Source organism: Salvia splendens, chromosome 11, assembly GCF_004379255.2.
Source record: "Salvia splendens isolate huo1 chromosome 11, SspV2, whole genome shotgun sequence".
Taxonomy (NCBI): Eukaryota; Viridiplantae; Streptophyta; class Magnoliopsida; order Lamiales; family Lamiaceae; genus Salvia; species Salvia splendens.
This window is the reverse complement of record NC_056042.1, coordinates 5297660-5318218: the sequence shown is the minus strand read 5'-3', so window position 1 is coordinate 5318218 and position 20559 is coordinate 5297660. Positions and strand designations below refer to the sequence as shown.

Here is a 20559-nt window from a genome sequence, read left to right as displayed (position 1 = left end):
CACACCCAACTCCAAGAGGATCTAATTGAGCACATTTGGGAAAACTTTGGCGGAGAATATTAAATTATGTCATTTTTATTTTTTTAGAATTTTAATTATGTCTTCGCTTTTTAATGTTAAGTTGTAATATTGTTTTAATTTTAATAAAGTGTGTTTGTTTAAATTGAATTGGGTTTTAAAAAAAATTATAAATTAAATTGAATGAATAGTAATTAAGAGACGGTATAGAGACGGTTAAGAGACGGAGCGTTGCAGCCTCCGTCTCTTAGTTAAGAGATGGAGGAAAAAAGGACAGTGGGGCCCTCAAATAGTGCTCAAATAGTAGTTAAGAGACGGTTTAAGAGACGGTATAGAGACAGCGTCGTGGATGGCCTAAATAAGTCGTCGTTTGAGTTGTTCGAGTCGGTAAACGCGCTCTCTACCAGCTAGAGGCTAGAGCAGAATAAAACTGGTAGTTTTGGCCGGAAAATCAGAGAGAAGCCATTAAATTACCTTCACCAATGATCCTCTGAACCCAAACCTCAAACCAAAAGGCCGAATTCGAAGAAGAGAATGGAGATAGATTCGGTTCCGATTAGTCGGTGCTCCAAGGAGCACCAGAAGATTTATCAACAATGGTTCTCTTGCGCTGATTCTGGTGCTTTACTCTTCACACTTTAATTTCATTTTTTTTCTGTATTTACCGAGCTTCACATTGATTAATCAATGGTGAAATTTGTTAGATGGCGATGGGCGTTTAACTGGAGCTGATGCTACCAAGTTTTTTTCTCTCTCTAACATACCTCGTCAAGATCTCAAACAGGTAACTATTTCCGCTGTTGCTTTTCTATGCTTTCTGTTGATTTTACTCTCGGGGATTGGGAGTTTATAATTTTTCTGAAATATTTCCTTATTTATGTACCAACTTTTATTTTGGGGGTGTTTGAAGCCCCTTGTGTATGTTCTGTGATTTATCGTGCAATGATGGCTTGAATTGAAATGTGATATACTTCGATGATTGTGCTCCTATAAGGTCTTGCTTAGTGAGCATTATGTGTTTCCCTGTCTTGTACTACTTAGTTATGAATTATGATTCCTTTGATTTGGTTGTCCCTTTCTATGATTCTTCTGATCATGAACTTGTGCTTCTTCTCTTCTTCCGTTTTGACAAGGTTTGGGCTATTGCTGATACAAAACGGCAAGGCTTTCTTGGATTTAAAGAATTTGTTACAGCAATGCAGGTTTGAATCCGATCACATTTGTTGTTCCATCCTTCTTGCAAGAACTATTGTTACTTTGATACTGATATTTCTTTATAATTTGCAACATAGTTAATCTCTTTGGCACAAGCCGGGCAAACTCTCACCTCCAATACTATAAGCTCTATAGGTAAGCTCGGGAGTCTCAGATTCTTTTCAGTACATTAACTGACATGATTTCTCTGCATGTCTTTTCATTATGTTCTTGTCGTAATATAAAGTGACTGTGACGTGATTGAAATAATCAATTATCTGCAGTTGACTTTGAAAGCATACAACCTCCGACCATGGAAGGTCTGGATGTTCTCCTTGCAGTAAGTTTTTTTTTCCTTCATATTCATGCTTTTATTAAGTTTATATAACAGATATTCAAGCTTTCTTTCTTTCTTCATTGCAGAAGAAAAAACGTCTATCAAGAGAACCTGAAGATAATGGGGATGGTGAGATGTGTGGTAGTATTTGAACTAGTAGAGTAGGATTCAGTATTTAACACTGGTTTCTCATGATTTAGGGACTCCTAAAGAGCAATCACCTGCTGCTGCTTGGTTTTCTTCTACAAAGTCCGCAAAGAAGGTAATCTAGCTCATGGCATTATCATGGCTTCTTTCTTGTTTATTTCACTTTACGCTGTCATTTCAATGCCAGTCACTCTTTTACGATGTATAAGTGGATTTTTGCAAGGCATCACTCTTTTTCATAGCTCCAGTGCATATGCCGTTCCATGTTCTATTCTAAAATATCCACTGCCTGCAGTGTATCTTAGACTCTAATATATTACCCTGATTGCTTTCCACTAAGTTATTTTTTTAGGTCTAACTCAACATGGTTTATTTATGCAGTCGGTTTTCCCCAAGTGTTTAGATTGGCTGTTTTTGGTCTCTGTTCAATAGAATTGGATTTCCAAGTGCATGAGAACGTGATTGAATATCGATTTCTTTGAGTCTATTATCAATTTATTTGATTTTTCCGCTTCTATAAGATCTTTCTGTACTTGGTATGTCTATGCACAGGTTAACTTCATTGTTCTATATTTTGATGAGTAGCTAGATTTCTGCTTCTTCTTTTTTCCCTTTTTTTTCTTTTTCAAAATTTCCTTTTCTTCAGTAGATACGCTCCAGCAGTTCAGAATTCTGGAAAAAAAAATTGAATCTCTCAGCCATGTGTTTGTCCTTTCTTTTTTCTTTCTCTTCATCTGGGAGACACAACATGTGGGGGTAAAGTCATGTTCATTATGTTGTATCAATCACTTCTGTTAAATTCTCTAATTCTGTCCCACATCGACTTGGTGAAGATCCCATCTAATCTATATAAGTGTGGATAACCCTCCCCCTTATGAGGCCTTTTAAGGGGTGAGTGGCCCATTTCTAATATGGTATCAGAGCGGGCCCAAGTCGATGATGGTTTTCTCTTTATCTCTTATCTACCTCACGAGTGGAAGACCGATGTCCTTTCCGGCCCACATCGATGATGGTTTCTCTTGCATTGCCTACCCAAGTGATGGAAGACCGATGTCCTTTCCGGCCCACACGTGAGGGGGCGTGTTAAATTCTCTAAATTCTGTCCCACATCGACTTGGTGAAGATCCCATCTAATCTATATAAGTGTGGATAACCCTCCCCCTTATGAGGCCTTTTAAGGGGTGAGTGGCCCATTTCTAATAACTTCCATGCATTTACGCTTTAGATCTTTTTTTTATTATATAGGACACCTATCGATTCAAATATTGATGTGTCATCTTTATGAATGCTTACTGCCTCCTCTCTTCACCTCCTTGCTTTCAAATGCATTATCAAATTGTTTGGTTCCATGAATGGTTCTTCATCCTTTATATTAGGTATCTCTGAGCTCTGTCACATCAATTGTCGATGGCTTGAAAAAGCTATATGTGCAGCAGCTGAAGCCCCTGGAAATGACCTATAAGTTTAACGATTTTGTTTCTCCTTTACTGGTAACTTCCCATCTCTGCCCCTTAGACTAAAAACACAAATCGCAATTGTCTGTTTCTGTTTCAGTTCATATTGCAATTTAGCTGATAATGTATGGTGGGTTGACACTGACTCTGCAATAATGTATTGCATGTTCTGGTAGAACAATAGTGATTTTGATGCTAAACCCATGGTAATGCTACTGGGTCAATACTCCACTGGGAAGACCACATTTATCAAGCATTTGCTTAGGTCAAGCTATCCAGGTATGAGGTATCTACCAAATAATATCCATTTCCTTTTCCTGATTGAACTTATTTATTTTATTCCTTCTCCATGTGAATAGGTGCTCACATTGGACCTGAGCCTACAACGGATAGATTTGTTGTTGTGATGGTATGCTATTTACTTTCCTGTAATTCGTGCCATATGAACTGTGTTAGTTATTACCAGCAATTTGCACCAGCTATATGATTCTGAACGGTGGTATCCGATCCCAATTTGTGTGTACGAAATTCAGTTGAAGATATCACTGTATTACTACTACTATTATAGTTTTAAATGCCCAACATGGTTTTGTTTCAGTTTATTTATGCCACCAATTGGTTCTTTTGTTTGGTCCTGATGTGTACTTAGTGTGGAATGTCTGGGTGACAGTGATGCTGACTTCTGCTTTAAGAACCTTTCTATTTCGATTCAAGTTCAGCTGGTAAGGCATCCTGTGCACTTTTAGTTACTGGGGATTACTTTTCTTTGTACAGAATGGACCTGATGAGAGAAGTATTCCAGGGAACACTGTTGCTGTTCAAGCAGACATGCCGTTCGGTGGCCTAACTAGTTTTGGAACGTCATTTTTGTCAAAATTTGAATGTTCTCAAATGCCACATCCTGTGAGAACAAGCTCTGTCTTTTAGGATCTTGAGTCCCTGCTCCTCCTTGCATGCTGCCTCATGGTTTTGGGGCTCTTTTCTTTTTCTCTCGTTTTTGGATAGTAAGTAGTAACCCAAATAGAAAAGTCAAAAACCTTCCCCCTGCTAATCCAGCCTTGTTATGCTGGCCATGCCTATAGCTAAAAGCATTTTGATCATGAGATTAATTATGAGTCAACCCTAGCTACCCAATGATTGACTCAACCTTGAATGTAAAAACATAAAGCATGAAAAAACCTTCAAAAAAGACATTTGAAAATGGAATAATCTGACAAATACCAAAAAGCATGTTGGGGGGAGCAGGAAATTTTTCTAGATTTTATAATTTCTTTTAACATTGCAGCAAGTGACTTTTTTTGTTTTAACTATTGAAAGCTGCTGGAACATATTACCTTCGTGGATACTCCTGGAGTTTTATCCGGAGAAAAGCAACGCACACAAAGAAGTTATGACTTCACGGGTGTGACATCTTGGTTCGCTGCCAAGTGTGATCTCATCCTGCTTTTATTTGATCCTCACAAGCTTGATATTAGTGATGAATTTAAACGAGTAATTGGATCTTTACGAGGACATGATGATAAGATACGTGTAGTTTTGAATAAGGCTGACCAAGTTGATACACAGCAGGTACGCCTAATTAGGGATGTTCCTTAGCTCATGTTGTTACCTTTCTATGTCACAATGAAAGTTATGCTGTCTGTGCTAAATTGATTGCAACGGTTTCTCTCATTTTGCAGCTTATGCGTGTATATGGAGCTTTGATGTGGTCCCTCGGGAAAGTGTTAAATACTCCTGAGGTTAATCGTGTTTATATTGGGTAAGTTCTATGCTATTGTTTTTCTGTTGTGATTTTATAGTACATAAACACTTTCTTTTGTTTGTCTGAGAAGCTCTAATAGTGGTGAAACAGCTACATTGTCACCAGACCACATACATATATGACAACTGTTGTGAACTATGCAGCAAGTTAAATTTTCATTTATCCATTGAGATATTATGGTCTGGACTTTAATATCTTGAAGATTTGGCAATTGGAAAGTAGGCTGCATTTTATTTGCTGTTCTCTCGTTCCGAGCTCTTTTGGTTTTTGTTTTATCATTAGGATTACTCTGTCGTTACATTAAGGTGGTTCTTTTATGATCTTTATACCTTTTCGGATATATATGTCTGATATCCCCTATATAATGCTTTTCCTTAAAAGAAATTGATGCGCTTGTAATGGATGGACTCTCACTTTGTCCTGTTTGTTACAAAAAAGTTCTATTTGAATTTTCTGTTTAGCCATTTTTTTCTTGACACGACATTTTCCAAATATTCTTTCTTTGGTGGTTAAGACAGATGCTAGAGTTCACTCTTTTGTTATCCTCCATCTTGAGTCACCTTCAACCCGCGGATTCTCCTTTCCTGCTACACACCGGGGTCTTGGCATATTCATGATTATTTTCTCTCTTGAAGATATTTTCTTTCGACTACACCTGATGTGTTTTTCTGTTGTCACAGTTCATTTAATGACAAGCCTATAAATGAGGGTGCTATAGGTCCCATCGGTAAAGAGCTCTTTGAGAGAGAACAGGAAGATCTTCTGAATGATTTGAAGGACATACCAAAGAAGGCCTGTGATCGTCGGGTACGTACAAGATCCTTGTCTTGTGGAGATTTCCATTGCAAAGTGAAGCATGATATATATGTAATTATCTTTACATTTTGCAGATCAATGAATTTGTAAAACGTGCTAGGGCTGCTAAAATCCATGCTTACATAATCGGTCACCTGAAAAAGGAGATGCCCGCAATGATGGGTAAAGCTAAGACACAGCAAAGGCTCATCGATAATCTGCCCGATGAATTTGCAAAGGTGTCTCTCTAGTCTCTACGCACACACATTCATACATAGACACATAATTGTTATTGGTTGCTCATGACGACTATGGATTCTTACTTCATCATCTCGCCGCATTTGCAGGTTCAGAGAGAGCACCATCTACCAGCGGGGGATTTCCCTCACGTCGAGCACTTCAAGGAGAGTTTGAGTGGGTACAACATAGATAAGTTTGAGAAGCTGAAGCCTAAAATGATACAGAATGTTGATGACATGCTCGGATACGACATCCCCGACCTCTTGAAGAACTTTCGGAATCCTTATGATTAACAATGGCTGGAGATATGGTCTATCACATGTGTTTGTAACAAAAGCAACATTAAATTGGTTCATCATTTTTATATACAGTGTCACATGTATAGACTTTACTCGGATTTAATACTCTGTATTTGCTGTACACCTGCGTTTAAATATTAGCGATATCGATGTCATTTTTTATGGCCACGATTAAATATTAGCGATATCATTATACTCCCAATTACCGAAATTGTGAAATTTATAGTCGCTTTTGAGAATTTTGGAGAAATTGTAAAAAACTTGGATAAATATTTTACTGTATTATCTTAGGATCATTTAGTTCAATTGATTTTATTATTTAAATAATAAATATTAATGAATATTTTTAAAAAATCAAGCTTATTATTGTCTTCGTAATGAGTAGAGTAATAGTTTAGATAAAAGCTTCAATCATCAATATTATTTTTGAATTATTATCGTATAAACATTAACCGCATTATGTCTATAACTATATTATTGATATGTAGATTCGAATGCTTATTGTATAAAAATTATTGGCAAATTTGGAAGCAATTTAATTGCTAAAGTAATATTATTGCCAAATTTTGAGACATACAGTTATGGGCAGGGGGAAAAACTATTTTTCGTAGTAGATTTGATTTTATGCATATTGATTGCACAAAAAATAATAATTTCAGAATTTGCATATTCCCCTAATTTTCAGCCGATTTAATAGTATATCGCCGATTTCAAAATACCTTCTCAAATTAGAACGTCAATTAAGCAAATCGGTCAACCATCAATTGACATGGGTTTCTCAATTATTGAAGGAATGTAGATATATCATATACTGTCGATATAAGTAAATTCATTTTCGTTAGTATCCCTCAAATTATTTTAACCTATAATCAGTAAGCAAATATGTACCCCAAATATAAATATTCCTCAAAATCAATAAATTTTACATATTATCCGCGTATTGAATTATAACTATAAATATATACTCCTATATAACTGGAAAGAATATCATTTATATCTTATATTATCTTCCCTCGAATTTGCAACTTCACTTCAATTCAAATTCTAATTATGGGCAAGATTAAATGGGCTCAAGATTGAGAAGCATTTTCATTTGTCTGTAAACAAAAAATACACTATAAATATAAATCCCTAAACCAGAATGTAAGCAGAAAATCTAAAATACAATGAAGAGAATTATCTTGTTATTTCTCTTTGTGGAAATGAGTGAGTTTGTTTTTGTCAATGGATGTTTTGCCACAGCAAAGCATCATATCCACATCCTTAGCAATTTGCCTTCAAAGTCTCCAACGTTAACGGTTCACTGTGCTTCTGGAGATGATGATCTTGGAGATCATGTCCTTTATCCAAATCAAGATTATCAATGGAGTTTTTGTGCCGATTTTTTCCCAACTACGTTATATTTCTGTCATTTTTGGTGGAATAAAAAGAATCAAGCCTTTGAAGTTTTTCATGAAAAACTCACTAAACTCATAACCCATGAGTCGTGGTGGATACCGAAGAGTGATGGTATTTATTTTAGTAATCACACCAGATTTATAGATCAGGCACAGAAAATATATGATTGGAATAATTAATTAGCAATATGATTTTTAGTGCTAGGTTTGCAGTGTGAGACATTTGAGACTATTGCGTATGAAACCATATTAATTTGAGCTATATTTCTCTCTTTTAAATCGTATCGCCTTATCTTATCGATTTATCATTTACATTCTTTTATTATTCAACATTGGTGTTTATCTTCTTTTGTTATGGTTGACCATTTAATAATTTGTTATTCGATTTTTGGTGGATAAAATTGTTTCAAAATTCAATTACTTATTCATTTACGCGACAATGATCTGTTAATTGTGATTATAATAGAGCACACACTATGTACATTGGTTGCATATTTGTAATTCGCAATTCAAATATTTTATATACAGAGAAAAAATAGTTAAAATGTTATTTGTGAAAATACAAACCACTGAACTTTTCATAAATATATTTTTAATTAATTTTGATGGAAAGATCAAAACAGAAATATAAATATTTTTTGTAGACAAAGATAATTTAATAGTATATGCGTGAGCAAACAGTCATTTTAACTAGAAAATTCGAATTAAAGCCACTCAAATTATTTTCTTCTATTTATTACATACATAAACATTTAAAGCAATTCTTATCCAACTCAACATAATCTGTCATAAGAAAATAATCATCAAGAGTGTATTCTGTGAAATGCAATACATTTTTATGTAGTGTCTTTCTTTTGACATTTGTCTTTCTTTTTAACATTAGTCTTTCTTTTGCTATGATTGACCATTTGATTTGATAGGCAAATATTTTATCTACAAAATCGTTTAAAAATTGCATCAATGATCGGTTAATTATACTGCACTCACTCCTAATATATCTCCCAATAACAAATTACACGTATATAAAATGGTTTCAACTTTCAATTGAAAGTGTATAGAGCGAAGCTAAAACACTAAATATACTTTGGGTTAAAAATATTGTGACATGAGATAAGCAACAAGCACTAATAATCTAGTGATAGAATAGTACCCTGATGATTTAGGCCACGAGAGCAATTGTATATATGGTTTTAGCTCCATGGAAAAATCAAACAATGGAAAAATTACTCAGGGGTGGAGCACAGGAGATCGGTAATGACATATGCGCGTTATGCAAGGACGAAAGTGAAACCATAGATCATCACTTTTTTAAATGCAGATTCTCCAACAGCTTGTGATACTATTGTTTCTATCAATGAAACTTCTCTTACTGTCTCCTAAACCATGCAAATGCAAGTCTCATCTCTTAGAAAATAGGCGCCATTCGTAAAGTTTGATAGGAAGATTATATGTCAATGTTCTATGTCATTACATAGTCCATTTCGAATTGAGATTTTGAAAAAGGGAAACTATTCTGGCAGCTTGGTCCAAAGACTCGGCGTTAGTGCCATGATTTTCCTTTCTATCCAGAACAAGCTCTCGAAAATTTAAATGAATTGAGGAGATGGCCAGACAAAAGACAAAACCCATAGCTCGATGAACTAGGGAATTGTCTTCAGGCTTGGCAGCTTATCTTTGTGAGAACTATCTATTTTTGTGCTGGTGTTGGTTTGTTTTCCACATTTGTAGGTTAGTTGTTGGGATTTTTTACGTTGGTTTTATTTTTTTTGCTTGGTTTTGCTCTAGTTGCTTGGTTGTGTGCTTTGTTTCTCTTTGTTCATAGTATCAGGTTCTGGCTCACTCTTTTTCAGGTTTGACCATTTTTATTTATAGAAAAAAATAATACCTTGATTTTATAATCTTATACTCCCTCCGTCCCAATTTAAGAGTCACATTTTACCATTTAAGTCCGTCCTAGTTTAAGAGTCACATTTAGAATATTCCATATTTGGACATAAAATTTTACCCCATTATTCATCAAAATTACACCCAAATGCCATTATTTACATAAAAATAAACCAAAAAAAAATAAAAAACATAACATGCCCCCAACACCCCCCCCAAACGCCACCCCTTATTTGACTTTCATCTCTCTCTCTCTCTCTCTCTCCCCCCTTCTCGTCTCTCCTCACTCTCATCCGGCGAAACCCTAATCGGCACCTCCTATAATCTCCTCTCTATATCCGCCATTATTCCATCACCGTTCAATTCTCATGGCCGATGAATGGGATGCAACACCGGATTTTGAATCGCTGTCATCTTTGGATACCGTCGTCCCTGATACACCACCGGAGGTTATTGACAGGTGGGAAATCGAACGAGCGGTCAATTGGTACCACCGATCGGGAAATCCACGACCGTTTGGGGGCGTTGACGGGTCTGAAACTCTTCCACCATCTGAGGTCGTCTACGAATCTGAAACTCTTCCACCGTCTGAGGTCTTCGACGGATCTGAAACCCAACCACCGTCTGAAGGCTTTCACGGATCTGAAAGTCAACCACCGTTCCAGCCCTATGATGACTCTGAAACGCAGGCACCGTCCCTGCCCTTTGACGACTCTAAAACTCAGCCACCGTCCCACCCCTTTGACGACTCTAAAACTCAACCACCGTCTTCATCAAAGGTGGAGTACACTGAGAATGAAAAAACAATGTTGTTGATCTTGTTGCCTAGTCTTAAAGGATCTCATCTAATCTGTGAGTATTTTTTCAATTCTAAGCCACCCCCTGTGTAGGGTTTGGAGGTTGTTTTTAGGGAATTGATTGAGGGTTATTGCTGCCTTGCCTATGTTGGTTTGCATGCTCCTCTATGATGAAGTTTTTCTGAGAGTAAAGCATGCTAATCTATGTATTCTTTGCGTTGGTTGGATTATTGTGATTTTAGCCACCCCTGTGAGTTGCAATGTTTGTGGCCTCTGAATGGTTTGTTGGCTCTGATTTTGTGTTATTGCTCATCTGTGATGAAGTTTTTATGAGAGTAAAGCATGTTAATCTATGTATTCTCTGCATTGGTTGGATTATTGTGAATTTAGCCACCCCTGTGATGGTTTGGAGGCTCTGATTTGCAATGTTTGTGGCCTTTTGAATGGTTTGTTGGCTCTGATTTTGTGTTATTGCTCCTCTGTGATGAAATTTTTCTGAGAGTACAACATGCTAATCTATGTATTATCTGCATTGGTTGGATTATTGTGAATTTAACCACCCATGTGATGGTTTGGAGGCTCTGATTTGCAATGTTTGTGGCCTTTGAATGGTTTGTTGGCTCTGATGTTGTGTTATTACTCCTCTGTGATGAAGTTTTTCTGATGATAAGCAACCCCTGTAATAGGTTTGGAGGCTTAAGCCATATGATGAAGCTTTTCTGATAGTTTTTAAACAAAAAAACACACCTACATCACTTACACCTGGAATTCATACAAAATGCAGCTTATAAAGCTGTAATGCAGCCTATTTACCCTAACCCAAAATGCAGGCTATAACCCAAAAACAAGTTCACATCCTAAACACCAACCTATTTTGATGCTTATACTGTAAACCCCATGACCCAAGTGGCCTATCTAGAAACCTAAAACATTGCTTAGATGCCCTATGTCATATGAGGCACCCACATCATTCTCAGAGAGTAGTAGATACTCCAAGCTTTCCCTTACCAGATTTTCTTCAACTTCAAGTGAGGTAGGAAGCCCCATTGTCCTACTCAACCTATCTTTCTTCAAGTAAGGATTTTGTAGTTGTTGCCCCCATGGACTTCTAGGATCTTGCTGAAACAGCTTTGCAATGTTAAGAAAACATTGTTCAGAGTTTGTGGTGTGAGTTCCTCAAAAGAACTCCAAACATTACCCAACAATTCATTTATATTGGTGGCTAGTTTGTCATCTTGTAGTGATTGTATGGCCCTAAAAAAGCCAAGGTCCAATACATTGGTGTCTGGGGAGTTAACTGGTTGGCTAATTAGATGGAATTGAAAACCATCTAAACTTGCAAGAGCCTCAAATTGTAAGTCATAGGATTTCAGGTGGGGTTTGGCATTATCTTGTTGGATATATATCTCCTTGCTTGCATTGGCTGGCCACTTAGCCTTACTTGTTGGAATAATCTGTGCATGATTTATGAATGAATGACTAAGTGATGACATTACAAATGTATAATAGTAATGTGAAACAAAAAAAATGTACATACCTGATTCAAGAGACATTCTCTCATGGCTTCCTTGTTAACTGATGGGATAGGCTTTGTCTCAAGTGTCCCTCTTGGCCTATTCTTTGACTTCATTTTGGCTGGAACTTGTTGTGTGAATGGAAATATGCCTATTTTATCATCAAAGATGGTCTGCCCATCACTGCAAAATTGTGGCCTACTTACAGCACACATGAACATAACTTTAGTGATGAATCTTTTTGACTTACAAGACCTGTAAGGCTCATCCTCATCCGACAACAGATAGTATCTGTTTGAAGCCTTTGTAATGTAGAACCATCTCATCGATATGAACTGTGTTGTGCATTGCATGATAAAGAAGCTTACCTTCAGCTATAGTTGGCTGAATATGAGTAAGACACCATCTCATTCTAGCAATTTTGTTTGCTTTAGTGAATGCTAGCTTTATGGCATTTGTATGTGGTCTTATCTGGTTATCCTTCACCCATCTACCAACTGTGGACCTGCTAACTTCCATCTTAATAGCAAGTTTTCTTATTGATGATCTCTCAAGCACAGACAAGTGTCTAAAATTATCTTCATCAGGAATTACTTTACCTTTTTTCTTACTATATCCTGATGCTTTGCCTGTCATGACAACAGGTTCCCCATTTTCAATTTGCTGCTTGGCTATCCTCCATAAGCGGCTGGCTGTCCTTGCATGCACTTTGAATTTTTTGGCTGCCTCTTCAAATGAACCATGTGGAAGTGCTCCAGCACGGCATTGCTGTTGAAGGAACTGCACAATAAGGTTCTTCTCTTGGCTGCACAAACTCAGAGAGGCCCTCGGCCCTTGCTCTTGCTCTGCCTCTTGAAACTGCTCCTGCTCCATCTCCATTGCCCTATGATGAGAATTTTCTGAGGGTATTTTAGCTATAAATATGTTTACTTTGTTTTTGGTAGGTGGAATTGAAGTCTTTGATAGTAATGGTGGAGTGAATGTATTTATAGGTGTAGTTTAGCTTTTGAATGGTTTTGGATTTTTCCCTCCATGGGATTGTAATGTTTCCCTCCTTAATTTGGAGTTTGAGTTAGTGAAAAAGTTGTTGGTTCCCTCTTTAAATTTGTTTGAGATGTGATGGTCGATGCACTCCTTCACATGTGTTAATCAATTTTTTTAAGGTTGGCAGCAGGTTTATTAAATTTAAGGAAGAAAGATTAATCAAATTGAAAGATTAAAAACCATAAGTTTAAATAATTTAATGAATTTGACTTACAAGTCAAAAAGAAACATCTTTTAAATCCAAAAAGTCAAAAGGGACCTACTTTTCACCAACTCACTTCATTTATTACACACTACAAGTGACTACAACAGCTCACTTCATTTATTACACACTCCACCAATTTCTTAAAAAACTCATGCCATAACCAATTCTAACTCCTAAACTGGGACGGAGGGAGTATTAATTTCTTATATAAATTTATTATAAACATAAATAAATAAAATTATTTTTTACATATATTTTCAAAAGCAACTAGTAAAATTGAAGAATAAAATACATAATGTTCCACTATTAAAATTAAAATTTACAAAATTAAACAACAAAAATAAGCAAATGAAATCAAACCCAAGTTACTTTACGATTTTAAATTAATTCACCATTCAAAAAGGCAGTCTTAACATTAGGGCTGACAATTTTTGATACGACACGATAACACGACACGGACCGACACGAAATTAACACGACACGGACACGCACGTTCAGAATTTGGGTCCTTATAGGGTCGATCCAATAAGAACACGAAGATAACGGGTTGGGACGGGTCGTGTTTGGGTCGGGTTTGAGTTATACGTTTAAGAAAAAAAATTATTTTTTATTAATTAAAAAATTATTAAACTTTAATTTTTAATTTTTTTTGTTGATTAAAAATATTATACTTTAATTTTAATTAATTAAAAATATTATACTTTAATTTTAATTAATTAAAAAATACTATACTTTAAATTTATTAATTAAAAAATATTAATTAATTTTTTTAATTATTTAATTTAATTATATATATTTAATATTACTATACTTTAATTTTATTATTTTGATTAAGAAAATAATTATTTTAATTTGGTAATTTTTTATTTTATCGTGTAATATCATGTTTAAATCGTATAATAACATCATGTTTTAGTCGTTATCGTGTCGTGTCAAGCTAACTTACTATCATTAATAGATAGTTGACTTTTTTTTTTGTACACGATTGTTGGGGTTTGGAGCCCCTTGCACAGCGGAAGACTTGTACAAAATAAATAAATCAGACGTAGGATCTATTTGACATATTATGGGATTAATCAATTCACATGTTAACACAGAATTGCATGCTAGAACACAAATAATTCATGCTCATAGAATATAAATCCTAAACATGAATTCTACGGTTTAGAGTTACCGATTTGATTCTCCAAAGAATCGTCGATTGCTCGCGCCTTCTCCACGATGATCTTCAATACTAGACCACAGATCTTTTGACTGGTGTCCCGAATTGTATCTCGACATCAGGGTGAGCTGATCTTATCGAAACACTAGGACTCGAATAACGAAGACAGAACTTCTCACGGAGGAGAACTGAAAATTTCGATTTCCTCTTCTAATTAGAGAGGGGCGAATTTTCATTATCAAAATCAATTGTGTTTTCTGTCTCATTTATTCTCCTATTTATATTAAGTTCATATTGGGCCCAGTCAGGGATCTATGGAAGGTTTTGGATATGGGCTCCCCCCAATTAGCTTTTTACTAATTAAATTGAACCCACAATTTAATACAAGCTTATATTGGAATATTACGAGCAACCACTACAGACGTAATATTGAACTCCCCATCCAAATCCGAAATTATAAGTATTCCGGGTTTCCATTTGGTTTATTATTTATTTCCCGCGCTTAAGATATAAATGTCCATTAATTAATTAAAGTCTGCTATGGATTTAATTAATTAACATCTTATTAATTCCAAGAGTGGACTTAGCAAGAAACACTTATTTATTATTCATAGAGTAATAAAACTCCAACTGGTCAGTTTCCGAATAATAAAACCTTGTTCAAGCTCCTCTTGAGGACATTATCAAACGAGACTCACCTCGCGCACGATTCAACATAATAGCAATCCTAGCACCGCTAGATAATGATCACCGCTACCCAATATACCTGGATCGTTGGGTGACGAAAAACCCGCACTTTTGATAAGTCAAAGTAGTAGATACTCAATATCGTATGCTCAATGCTAACGTACATTGATTAAGAAATAGATATTTATCAAGACCTCGTCTTTCAGTAGATTGCATAAAGACACGTCTTGCTGTTAGATCCATTCAGTGCTATACCACACCAACGTCGTCTTATTTCAATAAGGCTTAGAAATAATCGGACTGACATTGCAACCTTTCACGATAGGTAGCCAAAGCCTATCTAGGTTGTGAAATTCTTTTTTTCTTTTGCAAAGCATTGCATAGAACCGACTGTAGTTACCTTAAAGTGGACGACGCCCACAACCAGTCTACTAAGCAAAAGACTTAGGCTTCGTTTACTTCTTATGCATTTAAATGTTTATAAAACATCTTATAAACGCACAAGCAAACAAAAATGTAATAATTTACTGATTCTATTCGTGCGAAATGCTCGAATAATACTGAATCGGGTCAAAAGTGGATTGTAGAGTTTTTCCGTACACAAGCAAGATTCTATTCGTGCGAACTCGCTCGAAACATGCTTTCTAGTATACTAAACCTAACAACGATAACACGCACGAACCCGACACGAACCCATTGGGTTGGGACACGATAAGAACCCGATGATTTCGGGTTGGGTAGGGTTGGGACACGATTAGGTTGGGTCGATAATGGGTTAACACGATAACGACCCAACCCGCACGATTTGACAGCCCTACTTAACATCCATTTGGTGAATTATTAGATTATGTATAGCAGCAAGTGCTAACAATAATCTAATAGTGGAAATCCTAGCAACATGAGCATATGTGTCAAAGAAATCAATTCCTTCCTTTTGTCTAAAACCTTGGATAACCAATCTGGCTTTATATTTGTCTATGCTTCTATCCACTTTCAACTTCGTTTTGAAGATCCATTTACTATCCAAATGTTCACACCCAGGTGGTAAATCGGTCAGTTTCCAAGTATTATTTTGGATTATAGAATCCATCTCATCTTGGATTGTCTCTTTCCAAAATGCAGCATCTCTCGATGCCATAGCTTCTTTGTATGTCCTTGGATCATCACCAATATTAAAACAATATTTATATTGAAAGTTAATTTCATCCCTTGATCCTTCTACCAAGTATAATTGGAAATCATTACCAAAAGATTTAGCTTTTCTTGCTCTACCACTCCTTCTAACCTCATGAGGTGTATCAGTCACTTTGTTAGTCACATTACTGTTACTAGAACTTGCAATCATGCCTCCAGGTTTAGGCATAGATGTGAATCTATCCTCATTGCCAAAATCAGCATCTCTTGACTCAATAATAGAGTGCACGGATACGTAGTCATTAGGTTCTATGACATAGAACCTATAGCAGACAGAATTTTCAGGATAGCCAAGAAATACACAATCTATACCTCTTTGACCTATGGTTTTAATTTTAGGGTTAGTTAGTCTTACCACAGCCCGACAACCCCAAACTCTGAGATAACTCAGTTTTGGTGGTTTCTTATGCCAAAGTTCATAAGGGGTTATCTTGTTCCTTTTATTAGGAACTCTGTTCAATAAATAACAGGCTGTTAACATAGCCTCACCCCAAAATCCTTCACTTAGGCCATAATAGCACAACATTGAATTAACCATTTCTTTCAATGTTCTATTCTTTCTTTGCGCTACACCATTTTGTTGTGGTGTATATGGAGCAGTGGTCTGATGTACTATACTAGTAGATTCGAAATATACTGGATCATAATACTCACCTCCCCTATTAGTGCGAAGAACTTTAATCTTCACACCGTGATGAAACTCTACACTTTCTTTGAAGATTTTAAATTTATCAAGAGCTTCATCTTTTGAATGGCACAGATACACATTGCAATATCTAGTAGCATCATCAATAAAAGTAACTATATACTTTTTATTACCAAGTGATGGAGTCGAATGACAGTCACACAGATCACTGTGTATAAGATCTAATACCTTAGTATCTTTACTGATATGTTTATTGAAAGGTTGTCGAGTAATCTTAGTTAACATGTAAGTTTTACACCTTTCAATATTCAATTCAAAAGCTGGTATTAAACTCATTTTCAACATGTCTTTCAATCTCTTGTAATGTACATGTCCTAATCTAGCATGCAACAATTCTGATTTACTAACATGATTACTAGAACTAGTAGAAATCATGCAAACAGAATTATTAACCAAAGAAACATCTAGATTCAACTTGAACATGCCACAAAGATAACCGAAACCAATAAAAGTACCATGTCTTGACAGAATGTATTTGTCACTTTCTAAAACTTGTTTATAGCCATAATTATTTAATACAATACCAGATACTAAGTTTTTACGAATACCAGGTACATATACAACATTCTTTAAAACTAAAGAGTTTCCAGAAGTAAACACTAGGCTAACAGTTCCTATTCCTTTGATTGGTTCAGTTGCAACATTGCCCATCTTCAATGAAGATCCATTTTCAATTGGTTTGAAATCTTTGAACCATTGACGATCCTTGCACACATGACATGTTGCACCCGAATCAACCCACCATGAGAGATCATCATCCTGCACATAAAGTGCTTCAGAAATTATTGATGCATAATAATTTTCAACCGAATGATCATTAGGTACAGAAAACGAACCTAATTGTTTTCCTGGATCCTTGGATCCACTTGTACCAGCCTCGTTCTTTCCTTTACTTCCTCTATTTCCAGACTTGCAGTCCCTCTTCAAGTGCCCGGATTTACCGCACTTCCAGCACATCAGTTTAGGCTTCTTATCCCCAGCCTTACTGTAGTTTCCTTGAAACTTTCATTTCCCTTGAAATGTTCGTTTCTCTTTACCAGCCTTGGAAGATTTACCCTCTTCCACCATGTTCACAGAAGAACCAACCAATGTTTTCCCATTACCGACTGAGCCCTTTTCCATATCACGTATGGACTGTTCGATTTGGAAGTCACTTCCAAGTTTGACCAGATTCAACTCCTCCTTCTTATGTTTCAGATTATTTTCATGAGGGTGGCAGTTTATCGATAATGCTAGAAATAGAAATGGATTCATCCATTTTCATATCATATTGGGAAAACTGGCCCAATATCCTCAACAATTCGTTGTATTGTTCCATGACAGGCCTCGAATCAACCATTTTATAATTAATGAAGTTCCCAACAAGAAATTTCTTGCTAGAGGCATCTTCTGCCATATATTTGGCTTCGAGTGGATCCCACAACTCTTTAGCAGACTGTACGTTTTGATACACATCAAATAAGGAATCAGACATACCTTTTAAGATGTGACCACGACATATGTAGTCGTCGTTCTCCCACTTCATCCGCCTCCTTGTTTGTTCCAGAGTTTCATTCTCAACAGCCTCGGGCATGGGAGTACTCAGAACATACACGACCTTCAGATTCATCAACATGAAATGCATCTTCTTTTGCCAGCGTCTGAAATCCTGGCCAGCAAACTTGTCCGATTTCGCGAAACCTTTCGTTGCTTCCTTCGCCGTTTCCTTGTTCGACATTTTCAGAATTTGATTTGATCTTTGTTAGGGAGATTTACTAAATGTGAACAATTGGATATCCTGAAAGGCGTGAAACACTTTCAGATCAAATCAATTTGGTGGTTCTACCAATATTTGATCGGATACAATTCAGGTTTGTAGAAGATTCGTATGTTGATTCTGCGATTACAACTTTGAACCGAAAATGATCCATAAGAAGAGGCCTGAAACGAAACGTCGCGTCTCTTCGGATATTAACCGATTTTAACTGTTTTTCAAGGGTTTCGAAAATTGCAAATTAGTCCTTCGACTATCAGAAATTACATTTCCGGATGAATTTTCTACACAGCAACTTTAATGGAAATAAAAAATTTCCAAGCTGACCAGGTCAACTCGACCCCAGCCAGGGGCTCTGCCCCTTGGACCCCACTACTCGGGGGCGCTGCCCCCGAACCCCGTCTAATCATAATGAATTCAAATAAGCGAGCACCCCGCACTTCCCAACTTATATGATATCTCATTATAACAATATTGATCAATCAAGTTAATCCAATTACACTAAAATAACCAACAAGTCTGAGTCCCTATCATCAACACTCTTATTGTTTCCCGTAAGCATGACTTATCTTCTTGACTTATCTTTGTATTTCATTTTATGTTCACCGTTAGCAACTTTATCTTTGATTGTTATTTGTAGGTTTTATACCGAAACACGTAAATCTTTGTTGTCATTTCTATTATTGCCTGCACAATAACACTTGTTGTTAGTTTTTTCTTTTGTCCTCTTTAGCATGTCAAATAGCAGTATTAATGTATTAAGTAACTGCATTCTGAGCTTTAAATTTTCCATTCTATATTCATTTCTCTTAATGTAGGATTGATTAAACATAGATTTATTTGCTTTAGTAACATACGTACCTATTAATTAATTCGTGCAACGTAACATTTGTGTGTTTTTTATACTGTAAGCCTTTGCAAACATATGTGAGGCATTTATATCATGTCATTACGTTTGTAGTTTTAGATGAAATGGTTATATCTATCTTTAATTAGACACGTCATAGGTCATTAATGTATGTGAGAGTATCGAGCATATGAATTAATTTCTTATATCCTTCACTTAATCCATCTTGTGAATACATCTATATATATGAAAGTGTACGTCAATCAACAAGTAATATATTCTCTTCAGACTACAACAATAGCATACATTTGTTTAAAAGACTAATGGCTTCTCCAAAATTGATCATTGTGTTCGCTTTCTTGCTTGCCGCTCTAGGTTCTTTCTCGATCTATATCTATCTATCTGTTTCATGCATAACTTGACTCTTATCAATTTTTATGATTGACAGAGTTAGCAAGAGGTGCGGGACCAACGTGCCAGACGAGAGAGGATTGCTACGAAAAATTGATATGCCCTGAAGCTGAAACATTGGTATGTGAAAATGGGGAGTGCGTTTGTGTCATACAAAGCTTGATTGAAGCCGATGCCCCAAACACCCTCCCCGAAGACGATGGCTTTCCAACGTGCCAGGAAGACAAGGACTGCAAGCTTCTCATAGCATGTATCGATGCTACAATCAGGTGCTCTGAAGGAAAATGTCGTTGCATCAAGGATGATAACATATGAGTCATTTGATGATGGATCGAGGAGAGGAAATAATTTTTACGTATATTTTGCTAATAATTGAGTATGAGTTAGTATCAAACATAGCTAATAAAATGAATAAGCCTTTGAATGGATTTTTATGTCCATCTCTCTTGACAATCATAATTATTCACACAAAACAAACAAAAAACTTGAAATGTTTCTTATTTGTTTATAATGAAATCTAACGAATTCATAGATTTAGATAACTATAAAATTCATTTAAATAGCATGATCAAAGTCCGATTTAAAAAAGTAACGTAAAAGTAATTAAAATTAACATAAAGAAATTGATCTATAAATTAACTAAAAGTAAATAAAAAAAATATATAATCACGGAGTGAATTAGAATTTAAGATTGTACTTTTCCTTTTTTTTA

The 20559-nt window shown here is 35.9% G+C and overlaps 2 protein-coding genes across 2 annotated transcripts; both read left to right on the top strand.

Annotated features, from left to right (window-relative positions):
• The first annotated feature begins 405 nt into the window (after nucleotides 1-405).
• On the top strand, nucleotides 406-6401 carry LOC121756223 (EH domain-containing protein 1-like). The gene is made up of 16 exons (XM_042151715.1): nucleotides 406-637; nucleotides 723-802; nucleotides 1152-1220; nucleotides 1311-1368; nucleotides 1497-1552; nucleotides 1636-1678; nucleotides 1750-1811; nucleotides 3073-3186; nucleotides 3327-3429; nucleotides 3510-3559; nucleotides 3925-4053; nucleotides 4468-4719; nucleotides 4830-4909; nucleotides 5593-5719; nucleotides 5803-5946; nucleotides 6055-6401. The coding sequence occupies exons 1-16, from the start codon at nucleotides 553-555 to the stop codon at nucleotides 6238-6240; spliced, it is 1638 nt and encodes a 545-aa protein (XP_042007649.1). The 5' UTR covers nucleotides 406-552; the 3' UTR covers nucleotides 6241-6401.
• Nucleotides 6402-19734: 13333 nt separating this feature from the next.
• On the top strand, nucleotides 19735-20178 carry LOC121755498. Its single transcript, XM_042150794.1, has 2 exons — nucleotides 19735-19811; nucleotides 19885-20178. The coding sequence occupies exons 1-2, from the start codon at nucleotides 19760-19762 to the stop codon at nucleotides 20160-20162; spliced, it is 330 nt and encodes a 109-aa protein (XP_042006728.1). The 5' UTR covers nucleotides 19735-19759; the 3' UTR covers nucleotides 20163-20178.
• Nucleotides 20179-20559: the final 381 nt, after the last annotated feature.